Source organism: Gorilla gorilla, chromosome 5 (genome assembly GCF_029281585.2).
Source record: "Gorilla gorilla gorilla isolate KB3781 chromosome 5, NHGRI_mGorGor1-v2.1_pri, whole genome shotgun sequence".
Taxonomy (NCBI): domain Eukaryota; kingdom Metazoa; phylum Chordata; class Mammalia; order Primates; family Hominidae; genus Gorilla; species Gorilla gorilla.
In genome coordinates, this window is record NC_073229.2 from 112780588 (window position 1) to 112802129 (window position 21542).

The 21542-nt window shown below is 35.5% G+C and overlaps 1 protein-coding gene across 2 annotated transcripts in view; it reads right to left on the reverse strand.

Annotated features, from left to right (window-relative positions):
• Nucleotides 1-202: 202 nt before the first annotated feature.
• The window catches only part of RNGTT (RNA guanylyltransferase and 5'-phosphatase), a 350620-nt gene continuing 329280 nt past the window's right edge, over nt 203-21542 (reverse strand). For both annotated transcript variants that reach the window (XM_019030091.3, XM_055391168.2), the window contains 2 exons: nt 4201-4324; nt 203-2810 (listed from right to left, as the gene is read on the reverse strand). In XM_019030091.3, coding sequence (XP_018885636.2) covers nt 2647-2810; nt 4201-4324 — 288 coding nt within the window. In that variant the 3' untranslated portion in view covers nt 203-2646. The remainder of the gene's footprint in view (nt 2811-4200; nt 4325-21542) is intronic.

A 21542-nucleotide genomic window follows, 5' to 3' on the forward strand; every position in this document is an offset into this window, starting at 1 on the left:
AAAGGTTCAAACTACACCCCCCTGTGTCAATCAAATTTCTCAGTTTCTCAGAAAGAAAAATAGAGGCTTTCCAAGTCTTTATGCTAATCTCTACAAAGCCAGATGGATTACACTGGGTGTGGCTGACAGCAGTAGGATGTGATGCCAGCAATAGAAGGGACACAAGAGTATCACCAGTAAAACAAAGTAGATACACTTATGCTAATTTAAATCAGTAGTTTTATTACAATACGCACTGACACACAATTGGAAAAGGAATGTCCTGACATTTTCTGAGCATTTCACGGAAAGCAAATGTAACCATCCACGCAGTAGAGTCATCCACACCTTTTCCTAACAAAAAGCAAAAGCTTTCACATGTGATAACTGAAGAAAGCAAAGTTTTCTTATTCTTGTCTAAAAAACTTCAGTCTCAGAAAATAGTTATTGAAGTGAGCTGAGAAGGAGCACATTTCCTTCACAATGTCCAAAATCCTGCCTCTAGATTATCCCCCTGACCTTCTAAATGACTTTTATAATACTGCAGATGGTATTATGTTCAGGGGCTAAATGGGATCTACTTATAAGGCCAACTACTCTATGTCACTATAATTGAAAGGAAAGAATAAATTAAGAAAATTAAGTCCTGCTAAAATGCACAAAGACTTGAAGAAAATATCTGGGTGTATTAAAAGTGAGATGCTCTTTTCACGTAACTCATTTGAAAGGTTACAATTACCATAAACATTTTAATTCCATTAAAGATCATTGGCAAAAGCTTGCTTTCGTATCTGCAAAAGGGCTCTGCCTTTCCACAGGCTCGGAGGAAAGCAGCACACCGTGGAAGAGTCACTCGTCCTGGGGAAGCAGGCATCAGACTATTTGGAGTTGCATAGGCATTTTTTTTTAATGCATTTTGTAAAAGATACTATGGAACCTTGAGAATTTTCCCTCCTTCAATAGTCATTGTGGCATCAGTTGTTTTAATCCCTTTAGCGCCCAAATGTGCAAAAGCACTCTAGTAAAAAAGTTACAATGGCGTTTTGGATAAATTCACTATACATTACATGACTTGGGAACAACGAAGAAAAAAGCCCAAGCTTGACTCAACTATTTCATATAGAAAAGCACTGCAGGAGAAAACTTTGTTTAAAAACATTAAAACTCAGGTGAATATAAATACATTTTTGGTTCATCTGTGCTATGTCCATATAGAAATCCTGTCAGATATTCAGTCTACCAGGTAATTCAGTTGGATTTCGTGTCTGACTGAATCAGTAGAAGAATATACACTTGTATATACTTACACAGATATGCATTTACATATACAATTCAGACCACAAAAATTTGTTTTAAATACATTTACTTAAAACATGTACCTCTAAAAATAAATACACTAGCCTCCATTTAGCTAATTCTCAGAGTTCTTTCACAAACCAATTAGAACAGTTTATCAACAATGGCAGACAATCAATTAGCCGCCCTTTAAATCCATTATCTATCAGTAAACATTTTAAAATTCAGATGTATAACAGAAATAACATCCGCAGAATAGAATGTAGATAGAATTCTCGCTTTGAAAATAAATGTCTTGATTTCCTTGATATTTAGTTCCTACAGATGTCTACACTTTGCCTCTGCATTTATCTAGCAGTGGGAGAGCATTTTCTAGTGACAGCATTCTATTCCATGACATTACCTTCTAATCAAAGAAGTTAGCTGGCATTCCCTTTGCTGTTTTGTTCGAGAGAAGTAACACAACATCGTCTGTATTTGATATCACCCCCATAGATCACAGTGAGTTGTGTGTTTTAACGTAATTTACAATGTGCTGATACCACTGAGGTAAAGCAGAAGTAGCCCTGGCATTTAAGAAAAGAAGTCTCCCAGGAGAACAACACATAAAGGACCTGGTGGTGTATGTCCAAGTTCCATGAAGTAACTCAAAACCACTGCCAGAATGGACACACTGGATATCTGGTATCATAGTCGAAACAATACAAACAGATGAAAATACTCAAAATACTTCCTTTAGAAACAATGCAATTCACAAAAATGGAACTTTACTTTTTTCTTTTACATTTCCAAAAAACTTGTTAAAATGATATAAACCAGACCAAGTTGTTTAATATAGTACAACTTAACAACCCTGTCATTTGTTTTTGAATACAGGGATCTCAGAAATGTAGGAAATCCATGGTAAATGATAGCAAGAATGTTTAATGCCATTGCCTGGATTTTTTAAAAGGAAAATTTGCTACAGTTGTAACACAACTTCTAAAAAATACTGTTTTATGGGCTCACAGTTTCCAGATTGTTAACTTTATAAATTAAATGTGAAGTTACCCATATATAAACAAGGCCTCTTTTTCATTGATTTCCATCTTGTTTAAACCTTTGGATATTTCAATCTTCAGATTCCACAAGGTAAGGCTGAGTTTATCAGATAAATAAAATGTTTAAGTCCATGATGTATTGCAGCACTGAGGAAACGAATGCATCAAGTATTTACAGGCTGGCTACGATACCTTTCTTTTTTTAAAAAAAATTCAAATGTGTATCAACATCAAGCCACAGTCGTTTTTCAATTTCTCTGGCTACAAAAATGGGCAACAGCGTTTTTTCCTCATTCCTCTTTCTTCTTAACCCTGAAGTCACAGGCAGGTCTTAGGTTAAAGGGCGTGGTCTTTTGGGAGGTGGTGGTGGCATGAGCTCCGTGTCAGGGTCCAGATGATGCTTTCGCTTCTGTCCTTGAGAAGCTGCAGTACATCTGTCAATGAACTCAAACAGCATCTCCTTGGTGACAGGGTTTGAGATGCTGTTACACACAGCTGTGGACAAAGGGAGACACAGGTCTCATGTGAGAGTTAATTAAGGCAGCTGACTCACCACAGGCTTATGAGAAAGGTTTTCATCCCAATATACTAAATACTTCCATTTTACCCATCTGAGTGACGTGCTTCACATTGAACTATCTCCTCCCTACCCTACACCCAAAATGCGTGCTTGTCTAATGGCTACTCTTTACTGCAGTATTAATTTTAAACCAAAACTTTAAATATTTGGGCTATAAGCATGTCTTCCCCACGGTTTTCTATCCCTCCCAAACCAGTTTTTATGGGATTTTAATCTAACACAACACATTGCACCATAGTCTGTATTCAACTAAAACTTCTACAGAAAATGTGCACTATAGTCCTTCAATCTTTCTCTCAGAAAGAAGTCTACTCTACGAAACATAAAACATGGCACCAGCCACCATTCCTATTGAATAGGTGGTTTCATTGTAGCTAGCAGACCATATTATCTTCTCTTATCAAAATTTAGTGCCAGTCCTTTTCATTTTATTTACCTATTTGGTCTTGGAAGAAAAGACATTGGCTTAATCATCCCGACTTTTGAAATTAACTCATCTTGTCTGAACATGGATGCTAGTTCCAATGAGAACTCCTAAATGTACAACAGTAACTTTTAAACTGCAAAGCTGAAACTGGCAATTTCAATATTTTCTCATTAGCTTATCATATCATCATCATCATCCTCCTCATCAACTGCATATTCTAAAGGTAAAGTTTGATTAACCTGTTATCTTGGTTTTTACCTTTTTTCAACTCCACTAAAAATGCAATCCAGAACAACAACTGCTACTGGTAGTGGTATACCTTATAAACTTCAATTAATTTGTGTTGTTCCCCATGAAAGAAACTTACTATTCTGAATTCCCAAAGCATTCATATTGTACCCAAAGAACACTCTGAAGAATAGCATAGCAGATTTTGTCTTTCTAAATGGTTTTCGTTTACTTTGTTCTCCATTGTTTATAAAGCTATTTTAAGAGCTGGAAATTACATTTTACCCTGCTAATTTTGTCTTTTACCATCTGGCAAACAATGGTTTTTATAGTTTTGAATAGATCTGAAATTATCATGGTTTCTGTTGTTGTTGTTGTTCAATAAATTCAACTTGTATACAGCCCAGTATCCTGCCCTTTAAACTTCTCTTTTGGGTGCACGGGCACAAGACCACCAGTTTAGAGAGGAGAACCTACAAGCCAACTGGAGCCAAACAGAATACAGACTTGACGTATCTTTCCCATCAAACAAGGATGAAGTCCAAATGACTATGCCCCATTAAGCAAAACAACAAAGGCAGCACACTTTGGGTCTAACACCTTAATTTTTGTTTTAAATATAATAAGCACTGGTAAGTTGTCATACTCACCCATGGCAGTGTTGTAGGCATTAGGAAAACTTTTGTCTGTTCTCTGTCTCATGAAGGCCCAGCTGTTGTTCTCAAATTTGCATTCTATAATTTTGTTGTCATACTGTTTCAGCTCTTTTGTCACCTGTTTTGAAAGAGAATTGAGGAAAATATTTAAATAACTTGAAAGGCTTTTTGCTTCTACTATGTGACAGGCACATTAGGAAATGATAAAAATACCTCAGTAACTCTTCATGCAGAGAGCTCTTTGTCATCTGAAGTATCTAATCAAGCTTAAGGTATGGTGTGCACTCCCTTGCACACATGCTCACTTATCCAACATTTTATAAATAATTGTGAAAATGGCTGCCAATATATAGCAATTAAAAGAAGCTAGGCAGAAACCAGCCATGCTGGGCCAAATGCAAATATGTTACCATGGGGACCAATACCTTCAATATTGTCTGTGTCTCTACGGCTTTCAGAAATTGAGTATACTGCCTAGGTTTCATCAACTTTCAGAAAGGTCTAACCATCTAAATTCCTATGTTAAAATCTAAGAAATGCCCTGTACTAGTTAAATGAAAAAGTTACATATCAATAGTGAATACTAGGATCAAATTCAGGCAATGTACATCCTAAATATTTTGCTTTCCAAGCAGTGACAATTAACCAACAATCTAATCTTCAGGAAACTTAGCCTTTCCATCCCCAAACTAGTACAAATTTACAGATGAAGCTATTTGTGACATTAGTTGATGGGTTTTTTGGCTTCTTCACCTCAGATAACTGAATATGGATACTCTATCAAAGCTAACAAGTATCCATGGTAACTACGAACCTTTTAAAAGATATTTCGCTGGGCTGTGAGAATGGTTTTCATAAATAGGAACCTAAGCTTATCTTTGTAGTTTTCAAATCAAATGCCAGTCATGGTAATATTTTAATTCTGTCCTCATCTTTCATGGCTAACAACTTTTCCTCACACTGTGGTAGACTGCAATCATTTAACTTCATTAGCATTATCTGAAACATTCTCATTTTTCTACCCACATATTCACTACCACCTAGGAATATGACGAGAAGTAAGTTTTTAAAAGATGCTTTCAATTCGCAGATTAGGCAGCACATGTCTTCATAAAAACTTTCAAACTATATTCCTTTCCCTTTACATTTGATTGTACCATCTGCATTTTCAACAAATCCAACAGGTGCAATACACTCAGTGGTTTTGGAACTAGACATGCCCAAAAAAGTGATATTCCAAGTAGCAAACCTGCTAAATTTATCCTCAAATATTCATTATTTTAGTCTCAATTCTCTTGCCTTGCTTTCTAGGGACCCATTCTTTTATTTTGGAAACACTGTGTATATGCAAGTATTGGACAACTCATTCAGTTAGGTAAACACAGTTTTGCTATACCACATGTAGGGTCTAACAGAAATAAGTTTCTAAACCTTTCAGTGTCTATTTCCTAATTTCTAAAATGGGGAACAAGTTCCTAATTTACTGGGTCACTGAAAGAATAATAATTGAAAGTGCCTGGGACATAGAACAATCGGTAAAATTGTTAACCAAATATAAAATTAGGCAATGAAACATTGCCTTTTAAAATCTGTGGTAAAAAAACATTGAATTTTCCATCTTAACCATTTTTAAGTGTACAGTTCAGCAATGCTAAGTGTATTCACATATTTTCCAACAGATGTCTAGAACTTTTCCATCTTGCAACACTGAAATGCTATACTCCCTAAACACTAATTGCTCCCCTTCCCCTCTACCCAGACCTTGATAACTGCCTTTCTACTTTCTGTTTCTATGATTTTGACTACTTTAGATACTTCATACGAGTATTAACAGAATGACACACTATTTGTCCTTTTGTGATTGGCTTGTTTCACTTAGCAAAATGTCCTTGAGGTTTATTCATGTTGTAGCATGTGACAGAAATTCTTTCTTTTTAAAGGTAGAATAATATTCCACTGTATGTATACACCACATTTTCTTTAGCCATTCATCTGTCAATGGACACGTGGGCTGCTTCTACCTCTTGGCTATTTTGGATAATGTTGCAAAGAACGTGGGTGTGAAAATATCTCTTCGAGATCCGGTTTTAAATTATTTTGGATATACACCCAGAGGCAGTATCACTGGATCATAATTTTATTTTTAATCTTTTGAGGACCCCTTTGTTTTCCATAATGGCTGCATCAATTTACATTCTCACTAACAGTATGCAAGGGTTCCAATGTCACATCCTTAACACTTGTTAGTTTTTGTTCCTTTTTTTTTTAAAAAAAAAAATTGACGCCCATTGTTTACTGTGCTCTAATTTAAACTTTTTGTTCTTTCATAGTGGCCATCCTGATGGTGTCAGGTGCTATCTCATTGTGGTCTTGATTTGCATTTCACTAATGACTGAGAATCTTTCCATGTGCTTATTGGCTGTATACTTTCTTCAGTATACTTTCTTCAGTATACAAGAAACTTTGTCAATTTTTTTAATTGGGTTGTTTATTGTTGTTGAGATGTAGGAGTTCCTTATATATTCTGGACATTAACTTCTTATCAGATGTACAATTTGCAACTATTTTCTCCCATTCTGTAGGCTGCCTTTTCACACTGCTGATTGATTCCTTTGATGTACATAAGTTTTTAACTTTGATGTAGTCCTCTTTGTCTATTTTTTATTTTGTTGCCTATGATTTTGGTGTTGCACACAAGAAATCGTTGCCTAATCCAATGTCCTAAAGATTTGTCCTGGCCGGGCACAGTGGCTCACGCCTGTAATCCCAGCACTTTGGGAGGCCGAGGTGGGTGGATCATGAGGTCAGATCGAGACCATCCTGGCTAACACAGTGAAACCCTGTCTCTACTAAAAATACAAAAAGATTAGCCGGGCGTGGTGGCAGGTGCCTGTAGTCCCAGCTACTCGGGAGGCTGAGGCAGGAGAATGGCATGAACCTGGGAGGCGGAGCTTGCAGTGAGCCGAGCTTGCCCACTGCACTCCAGCCTGGGCAAGAGAGGGAGACTCCATCTCCAAAAAAAAAAGATTTCTCCTATGTTATCTTTTACAAGTTTAATAGTTTAAGGTCTTATGTTTTGGTCTTTATTTTTGTGTTAATTTTTGTATATGGTGTAGGGTAGGGGTTCAACTTCATTCTTTTGCATGTGGATATTGCTTTCCCAACACTGCTGGTTGAAGATATTGATTGTCCCTTCCCATTGTGTAGTATTGGCGCCCTTGTGGCAAATCATTTGGCCATATATGCAATGATTTATTTCTGGGCTCTCTATTCTGCTCCATTGGTTTGTATCTCTATCTTTATGCCAGTAATTAAGTATGCCATCTAAATTAGATGCTTTGAAGTATGTTTTGAAATCAGGAAGTGTGAGGCCTCCAACTTTGTTCTTTCTCAAGATTGTTTTGGCCTTTTGGGGCCTACTGAGATTCTATATGAATTTTAAGATAGTTTTTTAATTTCTGCAAAAAATACTATTGGGATTTTGATAGGGGTGGAATGCATTTTAGTAGTATAGATATTTTAACAATATTAAGTCTTCCAATCCACAAGCATGAATGTCTTTCTATTTATTTGTATCTTCTTTGATTTCTTTCAGCAAGAAACACTGCTTAATTAAAAAAAAAAAAAAACCTTACAAGTAAATTTACTAAAGGAACCATGATGACATAGGAAGGTTCACTTTGAAAACAGCTGTCAAGAAAATTTTATCATATGCACTTTACAAGAATGGCTTGCTAGTCAACAATGTGTAGTCTGCACTTTTGCTGACTAGCAACTGTGGTCTTTATCATATAGCTTATCATTCTTGTGTTCTCAGTTTCAGAATTGCTATAAATTATGTGTTACTCAATCTGACTATAACAATTAAGCAGTACTATTAACTATCTGTGTATCTCCTTGGCCACTAAAAATCTGGTAAACAGAGCTTTCCAGAAAATGCACGCACCTGCCACTACTAACCTAAACGTATTTCCGTATTTAAGAACAATACATCATTCTTCATTGATCACACCAGTTATAGTCCCAAGATAGACGCACTACAAGTTACTCATTTGGTTAGGTGGTAAAATATATTTAACTAATAAAAATAATATCTCCCACATGTATACAAACTAAAAACAGTTTCCAATAATGGTCGGATCAAAAGAATGACTGGTATACGGGAGAGGAGTTTAATTTTAGATCTAATTTGTTACCATGACAATAATCATCCTCAGCCAATTACATATTATTATTTACTAAAACAGGACCCCATCAGGTCTTCTAATCAACTGTTATCCTAGTTTGAGTTAACGAGACCTTGAAAGTAAAAAGAATAAAATATTTATAAAACAAGATTTCACATCTGTACCCCAAATTACATTGAATTGATGAGGTTTTACTGTTTCTGAAAAAAACAGAGCAACACACCATATATTTTATGTTGAAAAAAATTTGTTGCCTGTATCCATCTGATTGCATACCACACTTTTATACTATTTGAACCTATCAATAATCTGGGGTTAAGAAACTATCAGATGAAAACGGATCTAGTACTTCTGAAGATTTTAAATTAGCAGCTCAAAGAAAAGTTTCACTTATTAATTTTGGCATTCATCTGTAACTCTTGCCTGAGCAATTATTCCTGCGGTGTTCTAATGGGATTTTTCTGTATCCTCCATTCCTTCTACATCTATTATCTAGAGTTCTTCCGTAAGAAAGATTTGTCCCTTCTCCCCTATTTATTCATTTAATTGCTTATCTGTATTGGTATGGACTCATGGATATTTATTTTATTATTTGGTTTATAATAAAATACTCGTCACTTATTTCATTGCTCAAATTGTTCTAGTTTTGGCCACTGAAAACTCTCAGGTTGGCTTCCATGTCTTTTTATCTTGCTTCCACCTTTTCTCCATGGGGCCCCCTACCACAGATTTTTCTTTTTTTTTCTGAGACAAAGTCTCAGTCTGTCACCCAGGTTGGAATGCAGTGGTGCGATCACAGCTCACTGCAGCCTCAACTTCCTTGGCTCAAGTCATCCTCCTGCCTCAGCCTCCCAAGTAGTTGAGACCACAGTTGTGCACTACCACACCTGGCTAATATTGCAATTTTTTTTGTAGAGATGGGGTATCCCCATGTTGTTCAGGATGGTCTCAAACTCCTGGGCTTAAGCAATCCTCTGGCCTTGGCCTCCCAAAGTGCTGGGATTACATGGGTGAGCCACTGCACCCAGCCCACTGGGGATTTTTTTAAAGAACAGAATTACTCTTCAACAGTCCAGGTTATGCTAAGAAATTACTGCCACAACTTATTTTGGTCAGAATTAAAAATTATTATTAAGAAGAAGGACAGAGGGAGAAAGAAGGAAAGAAGAACGGGGGTGTGGAATGAATATATGAGACTATAAATAAATTTTTGTACATAGAGTTAAACTAAAGTGACCATTTTTTTCTTTTCTGAAGTTATAATTCTACCTTTTGATAATTCAAAATCTACTTCTATAGTGTGACAGAAGGTGGATTTTTTAAACATATCTCAAGTAAATGAACTCAAACAAAAATCTTGTTTTCACGTAAATAACTTCGGTTTTTAGTTCTTATGAAGGCAGAGAAAATAAAATATATACATCAGAAATAAGATGGAATTATAAAAGTTTTCCACGTGGTGTCACAGCAATATAAATAGCTTTAGTCTGAATTATTAGATAAACAGTCTTCTAGAACTACTACCTTATAGCAGGGCCATGACGTATTATTACTTTAAGAAAGTGTGTCCGCCTACTAAAAGAAGTAAAATACGTGTCACGTTACCTTTTTAAAACACGTTAGACTAGTACTTCAAAAAACGTTCCTCTGCTGAAATCTATTGGTGTTTGTGCCTCTATAATGAGGAACCACTGTGTAAATGGCACATCTTGCATTTGCTAGGTTAGAAACCCAGCAACAGGAAGTTTCTCCTTCATGAATGTTGGTGTCTTCATGCCCTTCAGTCAGATACGCAACTAATGAAAGCAGTTACTTAGGAAAGAAGCAGCTATAACTCTACCTTATTTACTTATCCCAAGTCATTATAGACAAGTCACAACTAAAGGGTATGAAATTCACACTAAACTACATATTTCTACCATCCAATAAAATCAGAGTTAGTCATAGCTATTATTTCATAGAAAATAACTGGACAGATAAACAAAAACATGTTAGTAGTGGTTATTGGTGGATGGTGGAATTAGAAGTGACTTTTATTTTCTTCTCCATGTTTTGCTGTATTTTCCAAACTTTCAACATTATGCATGTTTAACTATCATACTTTTTTTGAAACAAAAAAATCCTAAAATAAACTACGTTTCATCAATGATGATAAACATTAGGTTGGTTTTTAATGTAGAGGTACAAAACATAAGAAATAAATATTTAAATGGAAAACAAAAAGTCTTGGAATAATGCTCTGAGTCCACAGCTTGCAAACTGCAATGAGGCACCCCAAAGAGCTACAGCAAATTCACAAGAGCATTGTGGAATATTTTACATTTTTAGGGAAAGACAGTGACAGGAGTTGGACACCATAAAAATTACTAGTTGAAGCGAGTTCACAGTTTTAATACAGAATTCCTTTAGACGACATTATGTCTTTGTAAAGCTGGGTCTGGGGCAGTTATTTTGATTAAAACCACATATTGTGCAAAAAAATCAAGGTGGACAGGGCATGTAGTTGTGGTGTCCAATCTGATTCCAAGGTTTGAGAAGTTGTATGCTCTTTAACACATGCTAAGTTGTTTGGACATAAACACTTAGTTGTTTGGATCTATCTGCTTAATAAATGGAATTGTTAGGTATTTCTTTTGGCTTGGAGGTGCTGTCTATGAGGCAACATGAACCAAGCACATTTGCTAGCCTCTGGCCTAAGTCCTTTTCATTCATCCTTTCTGATCCTATCTCTAAAACCTACACACAGATTTATGTCTAGCACTTAGTGGAAATCAACCAGAGTATGAAGAACTTTGCTGGAGATGCAGAAACCAGATCATGGTACAAAACAGAATTTCTATGAAGTTAATTTCATTAACTCTGATCTAGATCAATAAAATATGTGCTCTTCATTGGCTGTACCAGTTTAGAGTAGAGGAGATCCTCAGGAAAGACATTTCCTTAAATTCCAGACTCATGTGCCTCAGCTTATCAACCAGCTTGTACTGTTGATAGCTGGTTAAGTAAAGGAGGCTAGTACTATCTCTAAGCTTTTCTCTGCCTCCCTTTCTCCTTCTTACTCCTTCCCCACCTCCCCAAAAACAAAACAAAAGGTTTTAAGACTTAAATATCCTCCCTTTGACACAAGAATGAATATCACGCATTTGTACTCTATTTCTGAGTGACTAAGATGGCATCTATTCTTGTTTCTCGGTGTCTAAGGTGGCATCTATCCCAGCACCACAATCTGTTAAATAAAAAGTATGCGAGGCCATTAGTTTGGACTAAGCTCCTACACTAAGCCCCAACAGACCAGATTAAAAACCAAAATGGAGTCACTTATACTGAAGCCCCACAGTACCAAACTGAAACTTAGTTGTTACCTGACCTGAGAAATCAGAGGGAGATAATAGCCAAAATTCTGAAACAGGCCAGTTTCAGTTGGCATGATAATAAAGTTCCCTCTGCTTTAATCCTTATCCCAGAAAAAGTAACCTGAAATAACCTGATGTTAACCAGTTATTTTTCTGTTGTTGTGTTTCCCTGTTCCCATCTCACAAGGACAGTAACTTTAAATGACCAATCTACTTTTTGTCATTTGTTTCTGCTTTCTTCAGCCTTTTTCTGTATATAAAACCAACCTCCCTTGCTCAGCTCCTCAGAACACTTATTCTATTTTATGGAATACAGTGTTGCCCGATTCTAGAATTGCAAATTAAAGACAATTAAGATCTTTAAATTTGTTGTAATTTTGTCTTTTGACAAATCAAAATGAAAGCAAATGTTTCAGTTAAACACCAAGTTTATAAAATATACTCAAGTATTAAACACCTATATAGGCAAATGAGTGTTAGCTGATATACAGAGCTAACCCAAAAGATAGTTTTGATGGATGGCAAATATTTTGTGGATACTCATACACAAAATTTACAGTCAAATATCCATCTAGTTTGTATTTACTATGATGACTATCATTCTTTCATCTACTCTCATGTGGCTTCTACTTTTTCCACTCTAGCAAAACTCTGGCTGGGTTTGTCAATGACCTCTGTTGCTAAATCAAATGGACTCATCTTATTTGACCCCTTAGCATTGTCTTACACATTTAAATTCCGCCTCTTTAAAAGCATTTCTCTTTTCTAGGCTTCCAGGAAACAAAATCTGGTTTTCCTCCTCTATCCTTTGCTACTCCTTCTCAGGCTTCTTTGCTAACTACTTCTCTTTCAAAGTTGACAAGTCCCTAGGGACTGGTACTGGATTCTTTTCTTTCTCTAGCAATCTTATTTACCTCCATAGTTTTAAATACCATCTACATGTGAATAACTCCCAAATGTTCTTTCTTGCCACAGTTCCTGAGCTCTAGAACCATCATTCCTCCCACCTGACAAATACTGATCAACCATGTGCCCGGTAAGGTGTTGTGGACTGGTGACATAATGGTAAACAAGGTAGACACAGTCTCTGATCTTTGGAATGTAGTCTAGTGTGAAAGGCAGACAACAAACAAGAAAACAACTACAAAATGTTTACAAAATGATAATGCCTATGGAGAAAATATTGTGTAACAGAGACTAATGCAGAGAGAAAAATATCTGGCTTTAGGTGGGTTCTGAGGAGATATTTAAGCTAAGACCCATAGGATGATAAGACCCCAGCCTAAAGAAGGAAAGAAAGGAGGGAGGGAAGGCAGTAGAAAGGAAGCAAAAGCAAGTGGGAGTGCCAAGGGGAGGGGAGACACACACACTTAAGACAGTGATTAACAACATGTCCAAAGGCCTGAGGTAAAAAAGATCTTATGATCTTGGATGCTGAAGCTACAAAGGCAATGCAATGGAAATAATGTCTCTACAAGCCTTTGAATGGGGTCCCACATAGATCTAACTCATTTCCAAGCTCTTCTTCTTATATCCTATAATTAACTATATCGGTAAATATACGTTTTTTCAAAACTCAACTTTTCACCTGCTTCCAAATCTGTTTCTTCTCTTGTCTTCTCCAATGCAGTAAATGGCAACTCCATCCACCCAATTCCTTGTGACAGAGATCTTGGTGTCCTCCTGATCCCTTCCTCTTCTTTCCCCTAATATTCAATTAATTACTCAGGCCTATTAATTCTACAACCAAAATATAATCTTAGTATATGTGTTTCTTCTCCTACTGTCATCATCATAGTCCAACCTATCACAGTGTCTCAGATTCTTGTGACAGCTTCCAAACTGGTCTCTTTTGTATTTTTCCATCCCATAAATTCCTTATACTGAAGCCACAATTACTTTTGAAAAATGTTAATCCAATCAAGTCATTCTCTTGCTTAAAAGAAAAACAAATAAAAGACCTACAGGTTGAAAAGGAAGAAATAGGACTGTCTTTATTCACAGACAACATGATTACTTACATAGAAGGATCTACAAAGAGGCTCCTAGAACCAATAAGTTTAACAAGGCTGCAGAATCCAAAGATGTTAAATACATACATAAACGGATGCAGACTATAAGAATACTAAAGCCAATTGAATTTCTATATACCAACAATGAACAGTTGGAAATTTAAAATTTTAAAGTATAATTTATAATAACACAACTAAAAAACATGAAATAGGTATAAATCTAAAAATAATCTGTGCAGGATCTGCATGTTGACAACTACAAAATACTGATGAAAGAAAGAAATCAAGGAGAACCTAAATAAAAAGAGATATACACCATGTTCATGGATTGAAAGATTCAATATTGTTAAGATGTCAATTCTTCCCAAAGTGATCTATAGATTTAACATAATCACAAGCAAAATCCCCAAAGGATTTTTTAATGGATATCAACAACCTGATTTATGTGGAAAGCCAAAGAAACTAGAACTATTTTGAAAAAGAACAAATTTGAAGAAGTGATACTAATTGATCTCAAAACTTAGTATAAAGCTATAGTTATCAAGACAGTGTGGTATTATTGGTAAGCAGAGAGACACATGGATCAGCGAAACAGAATAGAGAGCTCACAAATAAATCCACAAATATAAGGTCAATTGATATTTGACCAAGGCACAAAGGCAATGCAATGAAGAAATGATAGTCTTTTCAATAAATGGTACTGGAAAAATTGGATATTCATACATAAAATACGCATCTCAATCTACTTCATTCACATTACACAAAAATCAAACTGTAAAGTACACCTAAATAAATATAGAACTGAAAATTATAAAACTTCTAAAAGAAAACATAAAAGAAAATCTTTGTGACCTAGGGTTAGGCAAAATTTCTTAGAAATGACACCAAAAACATGATTCATAAAATAAAAAACTGATAAACTGCATCAAAATTTAAAACTTATGCTCTCTAAATATATTGTTAAGAGAATGAAAAGACAAAGCATAGATTATAATAAAATATTTGCAAATCACATATCTGACAAAGAATTTGTACCAGAACACACGAAAAAAATCTTAAAACTCAGTAAGAAACAAACAATTAAATTTAAAAAATGGGCAAAAGATTTGAACAGACACTTTACCAAAGAAGCTATATAGATGACAAATAAGCAAATAAAAATACCGTATGTTCAAAATCATTTTAGTCATTAGGAAAATGCAAATTAAAATCACACTGAGATACTATATATACCTATTAGAATGTCTAAAATAAAATATATTGACAATATCAAAGTGTTGACAACAATGCAAGGCAACTGAACTCTCATATATTGCTAGTGGAAATGTAAAATTGTATAACCATGTTGGAAAACAGTTTGGCAGTTTCTTTATAAAGTCAAACATACATTTACCATAAGAGCCAGCAATTTTACTCCTAGATATTTTACCCAAGATAAATGAAAACATTTGTTCACACAGAAACTTGAATAAAAATGTTTACAGTATATTTATTTGTGACCATCCAAAACCAGAAACAACTTAAATGCCCTTCAAATGGTGAATAAACACATTGCAGTATAGCCATAAAATGAAATACTACTCAGGAATAAGAACTATTAGTAAACTATTGATAAATACAATAATATGGTTGAATTCCAAATGCATTGAGCTGAACTGAAGAAGCTTGACTTTAAAAGCTATAGAGTATGTGATTCCATTTACATGACATACTGGAAAACGCAAAACTATATCAACAGAAAGCAGACTAGGATTTAGGAGTGGGGAAAGCAATTTATTACAAAGGGGTTGTCATGTGGGGCTCTTTTTTAATGGCGGTGGTGGGGGCTGGTGATGGAACTATTTTGTCTTGATTCTAGTAGTGGCTCTATGCCTATATGCACTTGTCTAAGCTCGTACACCAAAAGGAGTGAATTACTGTATGTAGAAGGTGAATAAAAACAAAAATAATACAAAAAAACAAGAAACAGGTCAGTTAAAAAAAAAGTAATTTCAATCACGTCATCCTTGTCAGTGGCTTCCCACTACAAAGCACTAAATGACATAGCCCTGCTTATTTTTCTAGCTCTAATAAATTGTCTTAGTGTACCCTACATGTTTCATTTACATTATCTATCATTGTAAGTTATTTGTTGATTATTGATTTGTCAATCCAATGGTTAATAATTATGGAATACTAACTAGATGTAGAGTACTGTTCTAAGGGTTCTGCATTATTTATTTAATGCTCACAACAACCCTAGGAAGTAGGTATTAATATCCCCATTTCACAGAGGGAAACAGAGGCATAGAGGAGTTATATAATTTGATCACGGGTTAATAGACAGTAAATGGTGAAGAAGCATATTGTATCCCTACTAAGTAATACAGTATCTAATTTAATCTGTACAAGAGTCCAGTGAGATATCCAGATGTGGAAGCTGAAGCCAGAGAGTTTAAGTAATTTGCATGAGGATACAGAGCTGATTTGTTTTATTAACAAAATTTGAATTCTAGGTCTTCATGAATCAAAAATCTATGTCCTTCTTTTCGCTAAGAATCTAGGCTCTAGGTTGAGAAAATATTAAAGGAGGAAAAGGTAGACTACACTTATGGACAATTTTACTTCTTGAGTATTTAAGTATTTAAAACAGTAATTTATGTAATTATTTCCAAGGATTACATTTCACTTGGGAGAGTCTAAAGGTGGTAGACAAAGTGATATATGACTGATGAGGGCAGAAGGGCACAATACATTGGCTTGAACCCAGCACAGTATCTGCTAAAGTTTCCTTCTCTTCACTTCCCAAATGCACGTCATTCTGACTGCATCATCTCTGCTGTTTGCTATTCTAATTGCAGCACAAACCACAAATCACAGCAAATTGCAGAATTTCTCAATCATTAAGAATTTACAATAGGTTAATTTTTAAATGGGCTGCATTTCACAGCTGCAAAGCTTTTGTCTGATTTCTAGACTAAATGAGAAGCCATTATTGGGTTGAATGACCTTTCTACAGGCATAACTAGCAAAAATAAGAAGTCACATGGACAAAACAAGCAGCTCTGCCAGGTAAGGTGAGGTAGTGGTAATGACTTACTAAACAGAGTGCCAAACTCTACGGCATAATATATTGGTTCTCTGTTTAGTACTAATACCAAGCATGATGAGAATTATAAGCAGATCATGGATTCAATACATGCTTGGGATAATAAAATCGATATACAACCAAGGAAAGCTTTAACATCCACCATTAACATGAGGAGGAGGCTAAAAATGCAATATGCATGTCTAACACTTTTTTCTTTATAGTTATACATACAATGACTGGCTTATTTGATGTTGCCCATTTTTTAAGATGTCTGTTACACAACTAATGCAAATATTTCATAAAGTATATTTTTCACATTGAATTTAATAAATGGTCTACCTACTTCTGGCAGTAACAAATAACTAAGTTTATTTTAATGATTATTAAATATCCATGTTTAACAAAGTCCACAATGTATTAGACCTAATAATGTTTGAACTAGGCAATTCATTAAGATGTCAATGTATAGTTCAGATTACTTCAAGGAGTCCTTACATTTACTTTCAAGGACATGCTAACAATTTGGATCCAATAGTGTTCTCTTTTCTTTTCATTCTTTTAGAAATGTGTGCTGGTTACATATAACTATCTCCTTTCTCACCCATTTTAAACTCAACTATTCAACTATGCCTTTCTTACAGGACAGAGAGACCTCAAGAGAACTGTCCTCTGGATAGATCTAATGTGGTTATGTGGGAGTAAACCAAAATGCTGAAAAAATAAATAAAGATTCCCTTCTTATTCAGCCTGTCACTTAGAACACCAACAATAATGTTGAGGTTTTCTCCTTTTAATCTTCTAAACTCTTTCTCCTTTAAAATCACTCAGTTTGCCTTAGTGGCACTTACAGGCACCGAAGACCACAGACTCACACAGCCTTGAACCATTAGACTAAAAACACAGAACTCTTTAGTTTAGTGAAAAATGTTCTCGTGGTGATCTGGACTCACCTGGGCAAACAAACTTCTAGGATTCCTTTCTTACAAGTCTGTACCTCAAGTCAATGCAAAGTCTCACTGAGACCTTCTGACCAACTGTAACTTGCAGCTATAACCTGCCTTTGATATGTCCAATTGGGTATTTTACTGTTTGCCATGCATAGATCATTGCAATTTTATATATGCTTTCTCAACAACTATATTTCTTCTACTTTGAGAAAGAAATCTTGAAGTTATTGACAAAGGCATTACGTAAGTACAGAGTGATAATCACATTGCTCAGAGCCCTAGAATTTCATTTTGTATCTCTATGCACTCCTTGAAAAACATTCATGATGGGTTTATTTAAATTTTCCTCATCAGCTCCAGGTATAGCGGCTATTTAAAAAGCCACTCAGAAAATGTTGAAAATCTGAAAATGATTACAATAAATTATCTGCATCAAGTATCACATTCCCTAAATATCTTCTCCCCTAAAACCCAAAAACACCACAATAACTTCTCTCAGATAATCAAACATTTTAGAGCTGAAACTCCAAGCAGGAAACTTTAAAATCATCAAATAAAACGCTTTTATTCTGAAATATTCAATTACTAAAGTGCCCTCCCCAATTATCTCTATTAATTGGTGTGTATGTGTGAACATTCACATATTGGGGTGTTATAAAACCAGAGGAAATAGCAAATTCATTACTTTGGTAACTTGTACTTAAAATTAATTTAAGGTTTATAGCCAATATATTTATATTCATCATAGATATTTACTTTTTAAATTATTGACTGAGATTTTTTCCTTCATAGGGAAAGGAAGGGGAGAGACTAACACTTATTAACTACCTGTGATGTAGCTGAGCACTTTACATACACTGTTATCCTTTTTATAATAATGAGGAAATTAAGAATGAGAATATTTAAATAGTTTCTTCAAGACAGCATTTGGATCTAGAGCTCTACATCGCACTACCTCTTGGTACTAACTGGGAAATTCAACACACTAGAGGAAAAGGAAAATTTTATTATTGTTTACTCCAAATCAAGAAATCACTAACAGTTAAAGAGCTAAGGGAGTTCAGCTAATGGAGCATCCTTTGCAGTCACCATAAACTAAAGGAGAGACATGTGAACTCTCATAGGTCATGCTGAGTTTAATGTAATATAATCTTCTAAAATAGAAATAAGAAATATAGGCTGCATGTGAAGAAAAAAAATCCCAAAACCATGAGCCTCAAGTGCCATGTGTTGGTCAATACTAGTCTGGAGAAAAGGGGTCTGGAAAGAAGATAGGACAAACAAAGTAGGAGAAATCTCAAAAGTGGGTAGGGAAAAGGTGTGGACAAGAAGACGAAGAAAGTTCTAAGTGTCCTAAACTGGGTCTGTGAAATGGGGATTAAGTGCATTTCGGTTGAGTAATATACAAAAATTTTACTGATTTATCAGCATTATTTACATTTTTAGCAGGCTCCAGTGATTAAAACAGTCTTTTCCGTTCTGGCAACTGGTTTACCGGCTTTCACTTTCAAAGATGCAGGGGGAAGAAAGATGCAAACATAAAATTCAGCCTGCAGGTAAAATACGTGCTATTATCTAAAGATTTCTACATTTAGAAGTATCTGATTGCCTGATCTTTGGGAGATGAGAATTTTCACAATTCACGTTCTTAAAGATTACATTCGGAACCACATTAAATTTCTCATTTTGTTCCCTCCTTCCCCACCTCCTATATTTCCTTAGGTTTCTGTTCTACAGTTGTTCCAGTGAGGTTAATGAGAATGTGTTCTAGTGGGAATAAAGAAAAAAAACAAAATTACGCAGGCAAAGAAAAAAGTTGTACATTTTTGGACGTTCACCACTCAACTGCTCTTAGCAAGTTTTCAGAGGATCTATTCTAAATTAGGTAGCTGTGGTTACCACTATTTTCTGGAAAGTTGTTTTCTGAGTATATGAAATTAAGTCTGAGGATAATTAAGGTAGGTAGCTTTTCATCTTTTCTCTAGAAAGTAACTAGCACAATCTTGGTGCTTAATGAAATTATATATCAGGTAAATGATATGCTTGCCAGGAATGCTTTCAAGTGGTGAGTATTTTACAGGATATTCTCACACTAGCATGCCTCCTTCTAATCTTGATTAAGTCAGCTCAACTCCCTGATTATAAGAAATCACCATGTGAGTCTTTGAAGAATGCGCCTCCTACCAATGCCATGCTGTGCCTACGCTAACCTTTAAGCAAGTACACCGGCAACCCTGAGTTCCTGTGGTTTCCACTGTGGTAGACTGTTGGGCCAGTAGCACACTTGCTATATGAGGGTCTGCTACAGTAAAACGACAATGCAGGAAGGATGTTTGTTTTGGGGGTTTATTCAAAATTGGAGAACACTATGGAATGGTGAAAAGTAACAAGCCAAAGACTCATTATTTGCTATGTCTGCCAGCTGCCAGCTGCCAAAGAAGACACAGTGGATCGCCTCCTGGTACTGTTCTGTGCCCAGAGGCTCCAAATTAGCACTGTTTTAACTGTCTTGCCACCACACTTCAGATGTTATCACTATCATTTCCATTTTTGCTTTTGGAATATTCCAGGGACCACAGTCCTTCAAATCCTACCATCTAATTGGTGCTAAATTTGCATATAGTCATGCTTCCTCCACTCTGGTGTAAGAGGATATTCTAGTCCTCTTCTGTAAGCTCCGTGTTTTAACTATCACACAGCCTGGAGTTTCACTAGTAGATAAATGTTGAGTAGGCCCACTGCAAAGCTTACTGATGGCAGAGCAAATAGCTGAATTTAACCTTAAATTAATCCTGATATATGAGCTCTGAGTTAAACAGCTCTGAGTTAAACAGGCCAAGCAATAGTTCAGCAAGTCAGTGGGGAGGGGGTGGCAGAATGAACATCTGAGACTTTTTTTTTTTTTAATTTTAATCCGACATGATAAAAGGCAAAGTAACTCATTCTTAGTTACATTTCCTTCTGTGAATTTTGTTTTTTAGTAACTTGTTTTTTTGCTTAAATATTTTTTTAGAAATCAAAACCCAACAATGAGAACAATTATGTTAATAATGCCAGGAAATTTGTTTGCTTTGTTAAACTGAGCTTCAAAAGCACTTCAATTGAACATACATTTGTGATTGCAAGTAATGTCTATTCTTATATCCATTTAAAATGTTTACTTTATTACAGCTTATTATAAATGTGAAGTCTAAAATGCAGCACCATGGCTGCTCAATTTCCAGGCCACAATTTTATGATAATCATATGAAATGTATTCATGTGTCAACAGAACTGCCTAACAATGCCCCAAATGGAGTTGTTAGCAGCTCTGTCTTTCTGATGGCCACACAGTTCTGTGCCTCATAACATTAAGAAACTGCTACAAACGAAAAGTTCTTTAACAATTTTAACTTAGTTTGTAGCATGTACTATGTTGCTACATATGGCTCAGTTTAATTGCTACTGTCTCAGAGATCTCCTACAGGAAAACTGACCTTAAACATATGTATGAGATAAATGGGCTGTTACTTTTTATATGGCTGGATTGTCTTTTTAGGTAGTCTTTACACCAAAGGGGTTGAGACTGCAGAATCCCTCTGGTATTTGATGTTCCCTACTGCATGCAGTGGTGAAAAGGTACCTGGAAGATGCCTTCTATCACCTTGACATCTCACAAAGGAGTAAGGGAGCACTTATATGCAGATCCGATAAATGGAAATGAATAAAGGCTCTAGAGGTATCCCCCCCTCCCTCTCATGACTTCCTCGCTTTTGTGACAAGTAGCC